The 18,713-nt window shown below is 40.2% G+C and overlaps 1 protein-coding gene and 1 pseudogene across 2 annotated transcripts; one reads left to right on the top strand and one right to left on the bottom strand.

Moving 5' to 3' along the window:
- The first annotated feature begins 5,407 nt into the window (after window positions 1-5,407).
- Window positions 5,408-6,973, top strand: LOC118286545 (annotated as a pseudogene).
- A 1,946-nt stretch (window positions 6,974-8,919) lies between these two features.
- LOC118285757 (glucosamine-6-phosphate isomerase 2) lies at window positions 8,920-17,732 on the bottom strand. 2 transcript variants are annotated; one of them, XM_035609565.2, is made up of 7 exons: window positions 17,619-17,732; window positions 17,174-17,324; window positions 16,991-17,092; window positions 15,527-15,709; window positions 15,221-15,405; window positions 13,687-13,861; window positions 8,920-11,312 (listed from the first exon to the last, which is right to left on the bottom strand). In XM_035609565.2, exons 2-7 carry the CDS (start codon window positions 17,295-17,297, stop codon window positions 11,254-11,256), a joined length of 828 nt encoding a protein of 275 aa, XP_035465458.1. In that variant the 5' UTR covers window positions 17,298-17,324; window positions 17,619-17,732; the 3' UTR covers window positions 8,920-11,253. The 2 variants fall into 2 exon arrangements, with proteins under 2 accessions (XP_035465458.1, XP_035465459.1); XM_035609566.2 differs by lacking the exons at window positions 16,991-17,092; window positions 17,619-17,732 and having other exon boundaries at window positions 17,174-17,612.
- Between the last annotated feature and the right edge of the window lie 981 nt (window positions 17,733-18,713).

Here is an 18,713-nt window from a genome sequence, read left to right as displayed (position 1 = left end):
TGCATAGGTGCCGGTGGAGGTGGATCCGGGGAGGCGGGCAGAGCGAGGGTCTGCGCTTGAGCAGTGGTGAGCTGCTGGACCTGGGCAGCTAACATGGAGAACCCTTGCTCTTGATTCGCAGCTGCTTGCCGAATATCAGCTGCGATGGAGGCTAGGATCGCCTCATGGTGTTAGCTGAGTCTCGACTCGGCCCAGTCGTGCCAGCGGCTCCGTGGTGTGTGCTGGGTCCATGTCTGGCCAGATTGTACTGTTACGGGTCGGAAGGCGACCCAAATGCAGCACACTTAGGCAGGCAGACAGTCGGTAATGACTTTTATTTACGGACAGTTCAAGGAAAACCCCGTGGAACAAACTTGCTTCATGGGGGAACACGGAGTGCCCGGGGCGGACACGCCGTGGGAGCCGGTAGGTGACGGTACCACAGGCGGGGGAGCAGGCAGAGTCCGTTGTCGGGGGCGGAAGGCTGGGTCGATCACCGGGGCAGAGACAGAGCAGACAGGTCGGGAGCAGGCAGGATCCGTCGTCGGCGGCCGAAGGCTGGGTCGATCACCGGGGCAGAGACAGAGCAGACAGATCAGGGACAGGCGGGGTCGATACCGGGGAACCCATCCGGGAAATGCTGGAGAGACTAGTACGGATGACATAGAACAATCTGGCGATGAGTGCATGGTGGAGAGGAGTATATATACCTGACTGATGAGTGATCTGCTGCAGCTGCGGTGAACAGGTGAGTTGAGCTGATGAGGAGGGAGTGGCCGGCAGGAGGGGGGAAGTGAAGGGGAGCAGGCAGGAATTGAGAAGGAGGGGGAGATGAACTGAGAGGGGAGATCATGACTACTGAAGATCAATTCGGCAGATATCTCATTATTCAATGTGAATTTTTTTCAATGAGATTTAATCTTGTTAATGTTTATGGAACTAATAATGATAACCCGGCCTTTTATAGACATCTTTTTCTATTTCTGGCTGCTCTGCCTGGCCATCTTATTTTTGGCGGAGACTATAATTGTACACTCCAACCAGAACTAGACAGATCCCCTGGGATTGACACCTCACATCCCCAATCAATAAAATAATTATTGCAATGTCTAAAAGAATTTAACCTGGTGTTATGTGGAGAGACTTGCACCCTAATCATAGAACATTTTCCTGCTATTCTGGCATTTATCAATCGTTTTCCAGAATAGATTATTATTTAATTTCGTCTGATTTACGATCCAGGATTAAAAATTGTGGGTACGATAGCATAATTATTTCAGACCATGCCCAAATATCCTTCATACTTCAATTTCCCCATATTTTATACTACTCTCCAAAATGGCACCTTTAGAGAACTTGGCTAAGGGATCCAGAATTCATTACATTTATTGGCAAACAAATTGATATTTATTTTGAGATCAATACTGATCAGACGTCAGCATCTGTGAGGTGGGAAGCGTTTGAAAGAGCCCAAATGATAAGTAATACAAAGCATAAACATGAAACAGAGTAGAAATGGAGCAACTGGAAAAATCAATAAAAGAAATTGAAAATTCAAGTTTTACAAAACTCTAGTCCTCAATAAATGTCAGAGCTCCATAAATTAAAGGTCAGATATAATTTTCTGCCTACAAACATAACAACAAAGAGTTTAATGAGACGAAGGCAGTCCTATTTCGAGCGAAGCAAAAAAGCCGGAAACCTACTAGCCTGGCGAATAAAACAACTGCAAACAGAGAAAGCCATAAATTGTATTCATTCAAATAAAGGTATTGTGACTGCAGATCCAAAAGAAATAAATGACTAATTTCTAGAGTTCTATGAGAACTTGTACTCTTCCCAATATTCAAATGTGGCTCCAAATTCACAGAAAGAATTTTTAGATTTGCTTGATTTTACTCTTTTAATTGCAGAATCACAAGATCCGTTGCAATTTGATCTACTAGCTCAGGAGTTATCTGATGCAATAACCAACCTAAAAGGAGGTAACCGGCTCCTGGACCGGATGAAATTCCAATAGATAAATATATAATTTTTAAGGATGAATTAATACCACCTGATTAGAAATGTATCAGGAATCTTTCAATGGGGGAGCCATTCCCCCTTCGCTGAAAACCACATTAATTACACTACCGCTAAAATCTGGAAAGCCATCAACTGATTGTGGATCTTATAGACCAATTTCCCTCCTTAATAATGATATTAAAATTTTATGTAAAGTATTAGAGAAGAGGTTGGAGCCAATTTTAACTGAAGCGGTTCATCCCGATCAGAACGGATTTGTGCAGGGAGGTCAGGACTTTCATAATATTAGACAAGTCTTTAATATACTATTTGAAAAATCTGGCAGTTTAGATAATGCCTTCAAAAGGAAGGAAGGAAGGAGTGGCAAAATCGTTTTGATGTTTTGAAGAGGTTTGGAATAGGGGGGGAATTTCTTAAATGGGTGCCAGCTTCTTTATTCTAACCCCCAAGCAGAAATTTTGGCTTAATCGAGGTACAAGACAGGGCTGCCCTTTGTCTCCCCTGTTATTTACCCTCGCTATTGAGCCTTTAGCTATGGCAATTCGCAAATTCTACAACATATATCAACAGCAGGAATAACAATAAGAGGGATGGAACATAGAATTGGCTTGTTTGTGGATGATGTAATTTTGTTTTGTTCCAACCTAAAAAATACACTCCCAAATCTATTTAAACTAATAACTACTTTTGGTGTTTTCTTACAAAATAAACAATACCAAGTTAGTTATTATGTTTATGGCAGAGCAAAAGAGACCTAATCCTCCTGTGCATATCCCATTTGTAGCAACAAAACAAGGATTTACATATCTGGGTGTAAAGATCCCTCCTACGATTAATGAAATTATTCCAGCAAATTATAAACCGCTCATAGAGTCAGTCACGCAACTTATTAATAGGTGGACAAAATTACCCATATCTCTGATTGGACGCATTAATAATTATAAAATGACCATATTACCTAAACTACTGTATATTTTTCAATCAATCCCATTGTCTCCATTACCCTCCTCTTTTCAATTACTAAAGAAGACTTTTACAACAAACGACCAAGAATTAGACTCTCTCTATTATATCTACCATATGACAGAGGTGGGCTTCAACTACCAAACCTTATTTGGTATTTCTGGGCAGCTCAAATTAGAGCTGGGTTGTGTTATTTTGAAAGAAATCAACCCCCAGCGTTGGTCACTATGGAATCCCAGTTGCATTTTGGCATTGTGCATGTTCACATTTGGGAGCAATATCACAGCTGTCTCAATTCTCACCAGTTTTTGGTAATGATGATTTCCGGCCAGGCAGAGCAGATCCAGTTTTTAAACTCTGGTCTATTAAAAGCATAAACAAAATATCAGAACTATATGATGGTAATTTATTGATATCATTTGAAGATCTACAAGCCAAATACAAAATCCTGATTTTTTAAAATTCCTTCAAATTCTTAGTTTCATTTTGTCTAAGCAGAGTAAAGGGTTAGAACTTCCTCCTCTTTCTTCATTAGAACACATCATCGTAAAGCATTCAGAGACTAGGGGGCATATATCCTTAATGTATAATTTGTTTAACGACAGAAGCAAAGAATCATCCAATAACATTCTGCAGGTGTGGAGAGTAGGTCTAAATGAAAATCTAAATGAGTGAGAATGGACAGAGGCATGTGTTGAGGAATTTTCGTCACAGAGAACCTCTTAAGAAGAGTCATCTCAGGCACTAAGCAAGGTCATCTTATCTATGGCAAGCCAAAACAATCATTGAGCAGCTGAAGTCTCACTCAAGGTGTCATAGTGGCGGGGAGCTGACGACATTTCTAAAAGCGAAAAAAATACTACAAAGCTAAATACACTACAGAGATTGGGGATGGGCAGACTATCTTGGGATGCAAAAAAACTGTGAACCTGTTGATCTGTGTAGCGAACCGGAAGTCTCCTCAATATTGAGCTCTTATAATAAATACTTCTGCTTAAGACATCCACGGTTTCCATCTTCCTGAATCAGCATCGACTCCTTCAATTACTCCATTCCAGCATGCACCTTGGTTCAAACTCAAACAATAAATTCAAACTCCAAATTATTACAATATAAATGGCTAAGTAGACAGTACATAACGCCAGCAAAATTACAACATTTCAACCCTAATATCCCAGATACGTGCATTAAATGTAATCAACACAAGGGGTCGCTTTTTCACTGTATGTGGTAGTGTCCACAAATAATCAGTTTTTGGGAAAAGGTGCTGGAATTGAACAGCCAGATTATTGGAAAAGCTGTGCCGCTGAATCCAAAATTGTGTATTTAAATTTACCATGCTGATTTTGTAGCTTCTAAAAAGGTCAAATCATTGAATGTGTGCTTGGTGGAGGCTAAGAGGTGTATCGCCATGTCATGGAAAAGCCGAGTGCTTGTGGAATCTCCCAATGGCTTAAGGGAATGACTTTTTACGTTTGCTCTCGAAAGGAACAGCTATTTTACAAAGAACACACTGGACAAGTTTTGGAAAATCTGGAAATTGTTTTATGACATTCTGGAGCGTAGTGATACAGGAACTCAAATTTGGTCTGATGCATCTGATATTTAGATGTTTACACTAGTAAAGCTGCTTTTGTGCGGTTTTTAATTATTTAAAAAAGTTTTGTGGTTGTGGTTGGTTTTTTTTGTTTTTTTTCTGTGTCCAGAAAGATGCAGCAGTCATGCTGTGTGGTTTCAGTGTCCTTTTTGTGTCCTCCACAGAGTTAGATGCTCAACACAAACTCTGCTTGTTGGTTCCTGAGCTTGATCAGTTGACCAGACTTTGTGTCTGCCACTGATGTAAAACCAGACTTTCCAGCCTTGGTTGGTCCTTTGGCAGGCTCTTGTGTCGCTGCCTGTGGAAGTAGCAGCAGTCTGCTTCGGCAGGCCTGCATGGAGGTCAGGGTCCAAGAGTAGTGGTTTCTCCCAGAGGAGAAAGAGAGGTCTTTGCTCTCCGTGGAGAGGTTGGAGAAGAGAGTGTTGTCCCCTTGAAGTTAGAGGCAGGAAGAGAGTGAAAAGATGGGTGCGCTGGGGTTTTATGGGCCTGATGACCCCCAGGGGTCTGGGGCACACAGTGACCAATGGCAGCTGGAGCTTGCAGGAGAGTTCACACCAAGGTGTGATAAGTGAAGCATTCTTGGCATCAGAGTTTTCCAGTCTGTTCCTTTGTCTTTGGAACAAAGAACCAAATGATCAGGTCCTCCATTTTGTGAAGCACTACAGTACGATGTAGTTCACATTTAAATGACACCAGTGCATTGAAACAGTAAGCTTCACTGGGAATTCAATAATACATTTTTAAACCACTAAATGTCTGCATTATAATGTCTTAAAAAAGTTTTCATATCAACTGATATCGGACACAATATTGCTGACACCAATATGAAAAATCATCAACAAGATGTTGTTGAGCTTGTCATGGCTCCTGTACACGCAGATGAAACACGAGGATACATGGAAAGCAAGGTCAGTGAACACCGTTACAGGTATTTGCATGTGTTCCCAGAGGAGAAACTGAAACCGAAACATCGCCTCCTTAAACATTACATTACTGACAATGGCAAGAAAACACCAATCAATGATTTTATATCACATCCAACACTAATGGTGTCCAGAATGACCCAAGTTGCAGTGGAGGTTCTAAAAGAAAGCATTAAGGAGTCATTTGCAAGGCAGTTTCAAATGGCAGTGGTTGTGAACATGACAAACAAAGTCTCCATTTTAGGCACTGACTATTGTTTTGGAATGTTGTTGCCTTTTGGATCAACAGGAGGATTGCCTGGCTTCAATATCATTGTGCATGAAAGCCCTGTCTTGTTCTGAACTTGCTAAGTGGGTGGTACAATGAGCACCCGAGGAGCTTCAAAATGGAGCCCACAGGAAAAATTGAAATCATTCAACATTCGGAAATGAAAGATGCATACCCCTTGGCTGCATATAATACAGCAGATGGTCGATTGGTCTCCCTGAAGCACTTAATTTGCACATATAGGTTTTACACTACAGTTGGAGTATAGTTGTCACCTAGAATGTCGACCTGAACGAGAAGGCCACTGTGACATTGGTAAGAAAGGAGCCTATGATCACCCTCGACTTGCATCCGCTAGATGAATCAGGACTGTACCCTACACTGAGTTCAGTGTACACCTCTCATGCGACATTGAAGTGAATAACTCAACTGCGGATGATAGTTAAGTAAATACCTCTACTGTGGATGATGGTGCATTTTTTAGTCATTTTTTACTTCTAAATTCAGAAAAAACTGAGGTCATTATACTTGGCCCTAAACACCTCAGAGAAACATTATCTGATCATATAGTTACCTTGGATGGCATTACCTTGACCTCCAGCTCTACTGTGAGAAACCTTGGAGTTACCTTTGACCAGGACATGTCCTTTGACTCACACATAAAACAAGTCTCTAGGACAGCCTTCTTTCACCTGTGCAATATCAAGAACATTAGAAACGTCCTATCTCAAAAGGATGCTGAAAAACTAGTCCATGCATTTGTCACTTCTAGACTGGACGACTGTAATTCATTACTGCTAGGATGCCCCAATAAGTCTGTGAAAAGCCTTAATCCAAAATGCCGCAGCATGAGTTCTGACAGGAACTAGAAAAAGAGATCATATTTCCCCAGTGTTAGAATCTCTGCATTGGCTTCCTGTAAACTTCGGAATAGTATTCAAAATACTGCTCCTAACCTACAAAGCCCTTAATAATCAAGCTCCATCATATCTTACAGAGCTCATAGTTTCATATTATCCCAATAGATCACTTCGCTCTGTAAATGGAGGACTACTTGTGGTTCCCAGAGTCTGTAAAAGTAGAATGGGAGGCAGAGCCTTCAACCACCAGGCTCCTCTCCTCTGGAACCAGCTCCCAGTTTGTGTCAGGGAGGCAGATACCCTGTCTACATTTAAAGTTAAACTTAAAACCTTCCTCTTTGATAAAGCTTATAGTTAGAGCTGCTCGGGTGTTTAATAAACCATTTCTTTATTATGCGGTTATAGGCCCTAGACTGCTGGGGGAACTTATATCATGAGCATCTTTCTCCCTCTCCCATTCTCTCCTTCTCCCTCTCTCTCTCTCTCTTTATCTCTCTCTCCTTCTCCCACTTTTTTCCATCTCTCTCTCTCTCTGCCCCCATGTATCTACATTACATGTCACTAACTCTGTTTTCTCTCTCTCCTAGTAGATCTGACCCCACAGCTGCAGGATCCAAACCTGTCTATATTATTATTATTACTATTATTATTAATAACATCATAGTATTTATAAGTGTCAGTTTTCACTAATTATAAGTATCAGTCTGGTAGAAATTAAAGCAACTGTTATACAGCCCCCCTATCCCCCGATATGTTTACAGTACATGTCATTAACCCTGTTTGTATTTTCTATCTCTCCTAGTGTATCTCTGACCCCAGAGCTGCAGGACCCAAACCCGTCATTATTATTGTTATTATTATTATTTATTTTAATATCATCACTAATAATAACAACAAGATAATTGTATTTTTTTTAAATTATAAGTATCAGTCTGGTAGAGATTAAAGCTTCGGTTGTACAACTCTCCTCTCTCTCTCTCTTCTCTCCTACTGTCTCTCCTCCCACCCTCTTTCTGCCCACTTCTCCTCTCTTCCCCATTTCTTGAGACATATGACCGCCCACAACTGAGTCTGGTTCTGTCAGAGATTTCTTCCTGTTAAAAGGGAGTTTTTTCTCTCCACCGTCGCCAAGTGCTTTGCTCATTGTTGAATTTGTTGGGTTTTCCCTGTAATATTGTAATATTGACCTCACTATGTTAAGTGCCTTGAGACAATGTATGTTGTGATATGGCGCTATACAAATAAAATTGAATTGAATTGAATTGAATTGAACACACTTCCAAGAGGCAAGTGTTAAATCGGCAATAATGCAAGACTTCGCCGAAGCAATATTCTCCTACGCAGCCTTCCTTCAAATATGCAAATAACCTCAGTGACTGAAGCCCTTGTGGAGAAGTTTCCGGGCCTTAAGGAGCATGGGTCCTTTGCAGGGATGTACGGCTGGCAGCAACACCTCAAGTACAAGAGGCACAATTTCCATACCAAGCTGAAATCAAGAAAATATGCCTATCCAGAATTAGAGATAAACACAGTGAAGAGGCCAGCCAAAAATGTAAAAAAGGTCAAAGATAGCACAGGTAAATTATCTCCCACCACATCCTGTTGGAGAAAATCAAGACACGTTGGAGAAGGAGCATCTTGAGGTACTCGATGAACTGAAAAAGAAGAACAACGCAAAAACAATTGGAGAAAAAATGTCCAAAACCTTTTCAGTTCAAAGAGAAGAAGTGGTGACCCTAAACCCAGCTCTCAGTGTCTTCAGAGAGAGGTGGCCTGGATTATTCAGTGAGACTCAAGTAATAATGTTTGTTTATATTTATTTTTTTCCACCAAGAATTTTTGTAAATGTCATGTGTCTACTTAAACTTAGTTTCAGGCCTTATAAAATTGGTGACTATCATTGAGAAAGTTTTCATATTCTTATGTTGTCTCTTTACTCATTTACTAGATCGATGAGGAGTTCCGACGTATAACAACCATTTCCCTTGAAGAGAGCTTTATGCTTAAGATTGATGGGTACACACGATGCCTTCTGCAGCGGATGCGTGCCAAAGGAGGAGTTGCTGGTACCAGAATGCGCACTCTCCTGAACACTGTAAATGAGGTATATTTTTGTCTAACCTTTTTAACAAAGATACAAAAACAAATTTGCAGAAATAAGTTTTGTCTACAGTGGCTGTGAGAGCTCAACACACTGCAACTTAAGAAAACACATCCAAATGGACAAAACAAAAAAACTCAATCAATTTTAACACATCCACTGCATTTTAAAAATATGCTGCAAATTCACAAACACACTGCAAATTCAAAAAACATCTTTATCAACACAATACAGAAAAGTGGTGAAAGTAAATAAAAAGACATGGGATGTGTTTTCAAGACACTAGGGCTTACATTTTTTTATATTGTATATGTTCTAATGGAGCAGCAACGAGCTATTCTGTCTATTTCAAAATGTCTTTCCCACTTCGAAATTAAGCCTTCATCGAAAAGTTGACAAATAAAACTGACATAAAACCCTACAGACTAACCAGAATACAGAAATTCACAACACACTCAAATTACGTGCATGATCCCTACAGCCAGTAGCCGACCCGGTGACTGCACCGAAAAGTCATATACATTTTTGAGAAAGGAGACAGAACCGACAGCTTGTGTGCCGTGAGGAAATATTCGCAGATTTTTACAAAAAGTGTATTGGATTAAATTCACTTACTGCCCCTTTAAAGCACAGTAGGCTACAGGAAACTGGTTGTGACAGTCTGACTATTCACTGAGTAGAGACTTTTTCAGACTACCCCAGTGTGGGGCGAAATTTCAAAACTAAGACTTTACATTCTCAATTGTTGCATCTTCATCAAATGTACAGCTAAAGGCATTTACTTAAAAAAAAAACAATAATTACAAACCGCTGGCTGCTGCATGCATGAAATAACCTTTTGAAAATAATCAAATACAAAAAAGCCTTTAAGCAAGGCAATTAACCCTCACCTGCTCTGTCAAAAACTCAAGACTATGGTTGGCTAATTAATTGATGTGGTTGTTTTCCTGTGTAGTATAATCATTAATTTTTTTTAAAAAAGTGTTTGAAATATAGAGCCCCTCCCCACTTCTGTTCTGAAGTACAATCTAATCTTAGGTGTGACTGCCCCACTGTGGAAAACAAAGGAAATGCATCACAAACATTTTCAGAAGAAAGGATGTTGTATGTTTATTTCATAAAAGATGAGAGCTATGGAGCAAAAGGGTTCTTAGAAAAGTTTTTACTGTCATCAGAAAATAAGAGTATATTTTTAAAAACACTAAACAAAAAACGACATCAGAAAAAGGAAAAAAAAAACAAGGAAGGAATAATGTGGCCAAACAAAAAAGATGAGTAAAAAAACTCTGATTGTTTATGACGGCGTATTTGTAGAAAAAAAAAATGAAACCTGGGGTAATATTTCCAGAAAAAAACACTTTCTGACATTAAAGTTGTACATTTGCGAGAAAAAAACCTCTGATACTCTCTGAGATTAAAGTGGTAAATTTCCGAGAAAAAACTCACAAAAATACAAGAAAAGCTTGCCGTGTACTATGTCTGCTGTGTATGACCTAATCAAATTATACTTTGTAGAAATGCGATATTTCAATCTACTCTGTCTAAATGTCTCTACCAAAGGTACATCTACATGGCTTATTATTATGCAATGATGTCATCGGACCTTGGATGCGTTCTTCGTTCTTTTTAAACTTATTTTGATGTCAGGAATATGATTTATTTTATTGACAGTAACTCAGGGAAATGTCAAGCCCCCGTGCACTGAGCTTTCTGAAAATGTGTTAGCGCTGTCACCTCACAGCAAGAAGGTCCTGGGTTTTGCGATAGGCTGGCGACCAGTCCAGGGTGTACCCCGCCTCTCGCCCAATGTCAGCTGGGATTGGCTCCAGCCCCTCCGCGACCCTTAAGTGTATTAAGCGGTAGACTATGGATGGATTAGTTGTATAAAACAATGAAGCCACATGAAGTGTTTGTGCTTGATACACTGCATGTGGCAGCGCCTGTGGTGATCCTAAAGAGATGTAGTTCCTTGAAAAACAAAACATTATTTCTCTGCCTTTTTTCTCGCAGATATGCGACTTTTTGATGTTGTAAATTTGGTATTTTTTCTCGTAAGTTTACCACTTGATTCTCAGAGAATATCCATGTTTTTTTTCTTGCTAAATTATTTTTTTTTGTTTTTTGTTCCTACAATGGCCCTAATACGCCGTTGTTGATTATTACACTGGAAACATACTGGAAACAGTCCAAAGCATGCAAAACCAATTCTGACGACGACAGTTGTTCAAGTCGTGACCCACTGGAACAATCTGGCTGCCTTTAAGCACAAACTGCTAAAGACCATAAGAGGGAAATGCTCCACTAACATATCACAACAGTCCGGATCCTTTCCCTGCTCAATGAGGATGTGAAACAGTCTGAAGCTAACATTAGCCAAAGGCCATTTCAGTCTAGGAATAAACAATGAACATAGTCAGAGCAGTGACTCAATAAGTGGCTCAGCAGTTCCTCAGGTATAGAACAGTACCAGAGAAATAATGCTGTCCACAAATGTTGGATCCAGGGATCTTCACTATCCTTCCGTGGTGATCTCTCTTTCATTGGTCCTTTACACTCAGCACCGGGTCCACCAGCTTATTATGAACATGCATTAAACCTAAAGTTAAAATGAATAGGGGGAAAAGTGTGTTAGATTCGCACACAGAAAAATACTGACATGAATATTACGTTTGTCCATGTTGTCCATGTTCTCTTCTCTCCTGCGACCCTCTTATGCCAAGGAGAATGAGAGCTTGATGTACAGACTGCCCTTTAAAGCTCTTGCAGCCCACCTCAATGGGTTTCAGCAGGCCTGCTAGCTCTAAATATTTTGACGATATTTGCGATAGATGTAGGGATGCAACGAACTTAAAATTGTTGGCCGAAACTGAACAAAATTAATATCTAGGCTGAAGGCCGAATATTCATTTCAATCAATATCAATATTTCATTTATTTTGCCACATTTTTCACCATTGCATAAATTAAATAGCCTCAATGTGTATTTGACTTTTTTCTCTTGATTCTCAAGGAAATAAATAAGTTACAAAAGTACAATTTATAAGTATTAGTGCTGTCAACACTAGCATTAATTGTGAAATATTTAAGAAAGTATATGAATTTAAATACTTCCTTTGTGTTTATTCTACATTAATTCCATAATTTTACATTTTAACATCTATTATTACAAACTTCAGTCTTAAGAAAAGAAATGTGATTAATCACGATTTAGGGTACAGTCGCTGTGCAGTTCAGGGGTTCGGAATTTGCCTGACTAAAACTTGTTGACAGCTTGTTTTCACTTCGTGGTCTGTTTCAGCCTCTTGGTTAGAAGACGCGTTAGTAGTGCAGGCTTATCACCCTTGTTATCTGCTCAAATGGGGCGAGCAAAGAGAGAAGTTTCTCAATTAACACCCGCTAGTTTGGGGTGAATGTCATTTTTTTTCATTCTCTAATGTTTTCAATGCTTCCACACTAAATTTTCTGCTTGTGCCCCTTAAATTTTCATGAAGGGGCTACAGCGCTCCTATTAAAAAACATTTAGTCTGGAGCCCTGGATATTCTCAGGAAACAGTGAGTTCCAGCATAACAACTTGCCTCGGAAAGTCAGATGTTAAAACAGTTCAGACCTGGATGTTGTCCTTGTGATGCGTTCTGCAAACTACCGCTGCTTCATTAAGTGAACCTTCAGCGGCCAATCATGAGCTGAAGCTAGAATTTTGATAATTTGATATATATATAAATCAAATGCGATAGCACCTTGTTGGGCATCTCAGCAGGTATTCTCCTCTGCGGGTCTCACAGTTGACGGACTAGCCAGAAAGCATGTTGACTTGTTATAGTTTCTGAATTGGGTGATTATTGCGATTACCCCCTGAACATGCACTGCAGACTCGTGCGCTGGAGTGATAAGACAGGGAAGGTGTTATGTTGAGGTCTGACTGCCTGCTGAGAATGGTTAAGAAAGTGTACAGCTGAAAGCTAATTTGCTTTCTGACAACAAACCAGGCCGGAGTCTGTTGGGATCGAGACTTTTCAGATACAGGGTTTCCCATACATTGATGAAACTGTGAACCGAAAATATTTTTACACTTATCATAGCAAAATAAAAGATCTTTAAAGTTGCGTTCACACGACTCGAACTATTCGCGTAAATATAGATTACATACAAAGTCAATGCAAAGATGTGACTAGACGCTTATTTGTGTGCTTTTGCACTTTTCCATCAGCAGAGCAGCTTAGTCTCTCTCTCACTCAGTCTGTCACCCGGCTGTGCACTGTTCCTCACGTTGTATATGCGCTCACGTTGGGGTAGAGGGAGAGCTTCACTGTGTTGATATTAACGTTACCAGTGTGGAGGCCGTTCTCAACATGTAGCCTACAGGGCTCCAGACTGCGACCAAATGGTCACAATTTTTACTTTGCAAGTATTTTTTACAACTACTCGCAAATGTGCTGACTGGAGCCCTGCATACAACACATATATAGGTTGTAATGCTACAGCACAGAGTTGTTTACAAGAGCAAAGACTTTTTGTTAGATCTAGCCTCATAAATTGCTATCAAAGTTCACCAGATTGATGGATTTAACTTTAAAATGTACAAAATTTTCTTCCGGGGGGGTATCTCAAAATCCTATGGGAAACACTGAGATACCTACAGTCCGGTTGATGGGTCAGCACCGGATCCAGTTAGGTATGAAAGCAAAGTTTCCAGATGTACCCCTGGTCAGCTGTTTGTTTTACCGAGTTAGAACTAATGCAGTCTGTTCTCACACTCCTGCAGTAAATCCTACCACTATAAAGGTGCTAATGTTCGGGTTTCGGCAAAACTGATTTAGATAAGTGTTGATTGAACTTACTGCTAATTTTTAAGGCTGTATTTTGTGGTTTGCTTCCGTTAAATACACTGCTATGTTATTAATATTTTATCAACCCCATTTATAACAAAGGACAGTTTTCTAAAGAGCAGAGTGAGATGGTGCTGTCAGTACCTTTGAAGTACTTCACAGTTTTGACCCGCAGCTCCAGCGTGGCGTCTTCGTCACAGACAAAGATGGTACGTGGGTGCTGCTGGAAGGCTGATACTGTCCACATGTGGTTGACTCCCTCTTCTATGGCTTTATACAGAGCAAAGGCTTTGTGTGCTCCTGTGATCAGAATCATCACCTGAGCAGAGGACAACAACAGAGTTATACTCACTGTGGATGATATAACTATAACTAGTAAGGTAGGAACATGGAGATAGTAAGGCAATATAACTTGTGACAGGCACCCTTAGGTGGTGACTTCATCTTCAGCACATTGTCCATAACTGTCTCTCCCCCTACCTGAATGATGCCAAAGGCCCCAGGAAGAGAGACAAAGGTTCACTTTCAATGGTGGGACAAAAAAAACTGCAAATATAGATTCACCAGTCAAATCAAATAAAAAAGCTTCAAAGGTTTGGTGAGTGAGTACCAAAATAAAGTTTAAATCACCCCCCCCCCTCACAGATTACAGTAATTACTAAATATGCACAAAGTTTCACAACACCAGCTTCTTTAATGGCTCAATCAAAACGACTGCCGTTATTTGACACTGTCAGCTCAACCCACTAGAGCACCCGAACAAATGCCATGCTACTTCATTATAATATCACCCTCCTCCATGATAATTCGAAGTATGTCTGCACCTTCTCCTTCCTGCCACAAAATCAGTTAAGACTGATGTGAAACTAAACTGTGGCTTTGTCTTGATGCATTCCCCAGTTTAGGTGTTATAAAGCAAGTCTTGACATTTTAGTACAAACGTTTAAATCATGCTGCACAGGTGTGGTGGTTAGCCTCACTTTCACTGCACCAGGACACTGTCAAAGACACTGGAACTACACCAAGGCACCAAGAAACTGTCACGAACACTGCACTGACGCACTGTCACCACACCGAGACACTGTCACCACACCAAGACGCTGTAATTGACAGACACTGTGGCTGACACACACACTGTCCCTACATCAAGACACAGTTGAAGTGGCATGCTGTGAAATATGTCTATGATAATGGCAAAAAGTGGGGCTATATGTTTAAAAATACAAATTTCATTTGGTGTATTCAATGCGTAACATTTTTTTCCTATCTGAAGCAGTTTTTATCAGCTCTTTTCATTGATTATGTCTTGTATGCATTTTCTCAGTCAGTAGAGGGCAGTGCTGTATTGATTATAATAATAATAATAATAATAATACATTATATTTTTATAGCGCTTTTCAAGAACTCAAAGCACATGAATCCAATGCTGAGGGCTGCTTCACCCTCACTGATGCTTGTTTGTTGTAAATTTTCATGTTAATTTACTGCTGTCAGCCAGTGTCATGTGTATATTTTTGACTTAAGCAGTAAAGTTAGAATTTTTTACATGACATATTTCTTTTAATTTCATCTTATTGAAACGAACAGAGACTTCAGGTATGTACAACAATGGTACATTTATAGTACAGAGAATCTTGCAATTATCAAGTAAGATTGTTATTAGCAGAATAAATCTGACCTCTTTGGCTTCCATGACAGTTCCTACTCCCACAGTGAGAGCCATGGTGGGAACCTTGGAGAGGTTGTTACCAAAGAAACGTGCGTTCGCCACAATGGTGTCCTTAGCCAGGGTCTTTACTCTGGTCCTTGAAACTAGGCTGGATCCTGGCTCATTGAACGCAATGTGACCATCAGGGCCGATTCCTTTCAGAAACAAAGTGAGAAGGAACCAAGCAAAGAGAAGCTTTATTTCACAAAATGGATTAAATGACCTTTACGACATCAAAAGCAGACTCTGTTTTACTGATGAGACAAAATGTCTGACCTCCTACGAACAACTCAATTCCTCCGGCCTCTGCGATCTTCTGCTCGAAGGCCTGACACTCGACCTCCAGGTCGTCTGCGTTTCCATCCAGAATGTGAGCGTTGGCTGGATCGATGTCGATGTGCTTGAAGAAGTTGTTCCACATGTAGGAGTGGTAGCTCTCTGGATGAGCACGTGGGAGACCTGTAGAACAAGAGGGTCAAGTTTTTTTATACCAGCTTCCATACTGAATACAGAAGATATTTTTTTTGTTATATCTTAAGGGCAATATATACACTAGTCCTAAACAGCCTTGGGACCACAAGGATACAATATATAAAATTAGGAATTATGCTGAAAATATAACATAGCTAAACTGACAGGAACTAGAAAAAGATATCATATTTCTCCTGTAAGAATCTCTGCATTGGCTCCCTATAAAATTCCAAACAGAATTCAAAATCCTGGTCCTTACCTGCTAAGCCCTTAATAATCAAGCTCCATCGTATCTTAAATCGTATCCAATAGCTCATTTCACTCCACAATTACAGGATTACTTGTGATCCCTTTTTTCTTTCTTCCCCAATGAATTCACCCAATGAATTGAAGTGAATGGAACATAACAGCTAAAATAATTATTGACACCTGCGTCGAGACAAAAAGGCCACATTTTATTTTAAATTATTTTCACCCGTCACAAAAAGTAAAGGAACTTTTGTGGTTGGGCTTATAGCACTGAAAATGCCTTATTGGTTGAATAGTCCAACGTTTTATATCAGCAGGTCAATCTCCACAATAGTTCGTAAAATCAGTTTTCTCACTTTAAGTCGAGCATTTCAGGTGTTCTGCTCGCCTCTTTTCCGATCACACAGCATGTTGGCTGTTGTTGTAGAGTTTATCCTGCTTTAGATTGAGTGATTCCCGTTAAGGAAAGTGAATGAAATGAATGACCATCTAAAGGAGGACATGGAGGATCGTGATGCTTTTATAGCCAAATCTATACATAACTATATTCACCGCACATACAAAAACTGGCTCCAGCGAATGCTGTTAAGTGTCTTGTGGTGTGTGATGTCACAAATACTTGCAGAGTGATACGTCAATACCACTGAACAGGCACCAATCTAATCTAATCTTTTGTGTCTAGTTCTTACACCCTTTTATTGAAAACATGAAGAGCACTGGCAGAACTGTATTTCAAACCCATGAATATTTCGAGGGCTCCATAGCGTGCATTCATTCTGGACTACCTCGCGAGCACCCGATACACAACACGGAGGTCGCGAGAGTTGAAGTTCTACCTGTTTCATAGATTCTCCGTAATTACCTTGTATCATGTCTGAGGCACTGTCAGCATGTGTTGCACAAGACAAGGTCTGACACGCACTTTCTCTCCATCGCCTCAAAGGTGCTCACAAAGCTCCAAGGATAAATGCTAAAGGTGAAGTGGAAAACTTGAGTTAACAAAAAACGCTTTTAACTCACCGACGTATTCATCCATGTTGAAGGTTTTCACATATTTGAATGAAATATCTCCACTCCTGTGGTATTCTATTAACTTCTGGTAGCAGCCGTAAGGAGTGCTCCCTAGAACACACGAGACACGTTGAAACAGTCCACTTGGCGTTGACCCTGGAGAACATCACTGTCGGTGGGCGCGGTGCTCACCTGTAGGCAGCCCCAGGGTGAAGCATCTGTCTGCGGAGGGCCGGAACTGGACGATCCTGTTGCGGATGTATTTCGCTGCCCACTCACTGGCCAGATCATAGTCGTCCAGGATGACCAGCCTCATTGTACCGGCTCTCTGAATGAGTGAGAACTGTGGAACAAATAATAAATAACGGGCGCAATCGGCGGTATGTCGGACACATCCACGCCACACTCGGTTCAAAAAAGCTGACCACAGGCTACGATCCGCCGCCGAGGTAGAAACTGGTTAGCGTTACCCCTGGCAGGACACGGGTAAATGGTCTGATATTTCTTTGGAGTTTGGTGAGGACGTGGCTAACGTTAGCAAGCGTTTCCTTTGACGCGCGTCTACTGCAACGTGACACCGAGCTGAAGTGGAACGACGGGTTGACAAACACACGACGCAACAGAAATGTCTGTTTACCTTCCGTCAGTGGGGAAAGTCAGGTGGTCTGTTGCGTCACGTGAGTCGTTTGAATCACATGATCGTCTAACGGTTGTTCGTTAAAAAGTCCACAAAAAAAAAAAAGATTCCAGAGATTTAAATACTTGCAATGAAGTACCTTATGTAACAAGCATTCAAAGAAACAAACAAAAGCTGCAGTTTTTCATTCAGTCATTAATTCAACGTAAAAGCTTTCAAGAGTCAAATGATCATACATATTTGGGAAATATGCTCCTTTCATTTTTGGTTGTAATTGTGAATCATGTATGAATCATCATGGAAACCATTGTTAGTTTCAGGCGGTGATACACTGATGAAAACATAACATTTAATGAAAATTAATAATGTATGATATTAGATAAGCCTAAATCCTATACACTGGACAATTAAGATTTTATTTCTTATTCCAGCAACAACAACAATACAAGTGACACACCAACATTGGCCCTAAACACAAACACATAATACATTTACAAATCGCAAAACATAAACAAGGTACACACAGCAGTTGGAGAATAATGCTGATAATAGATATATGGAAGTTAAAAAGGAACTGACCTTTACCTTTTGTAAATAAATAAATAGATATCGGAGTACATGGCAAAATTACTAACTTAAATGTCTATTTTTTTAACATATTCTCTTATTTGGACTGAAGGGCCATCCAGCCCACTGTCTAAATCTTGTATGGCTGCATTTGAACTTTCCATCATTATCAAGTCTGTATAGTTCTTCAGCCAATTATCCAATTAGCTTTCCAGTTCTTAAATATAATACGTTTACTGTAGCTGAAAGAAAAGCCATGGCAATCAAACATATAAGTGTGGATTAAAACCCCTCCGCCATGCTCCCTTGCAAATATGCAGCTGGACATTGTGGTATGTTAACCATTAGTTATAACAAGTTGAATTTCTGTATTACCACACCAGAATATTCTTACTTCTGGGCAATACCACATAAGGTGACCGGGTGAGCCCCTCTCTCCACAACTATGCCAGCAGTGATCTGACAAATCAGGACTAATTTTCTTCAGTTTCTGTGGAGTTACATCATTTCTAAACAAAGTCTTAACCT

Source organism: Scophthalmus maximus, chromosome 15 (assembly GCF_022379125.1).
Source record: "Scophthalmus maximus strain ysfricsl-2021 chromosome 15, ASM2237912v1, whole genome shotgun sequence".
NCBI classification, from domain to species: domain Eukaryota; kingdom Metazoa; phylum Chordata; class Actinopteri; order Pleuronectiformes; family Scophthalmidae; genus Scophthalmus; species Scophthalmus maximus.
The sequence above is the reverse complement of the archived record's forward strand: the minus strand, read 5'-3'. Positions and strand labels throughout refer to the sequence as shown.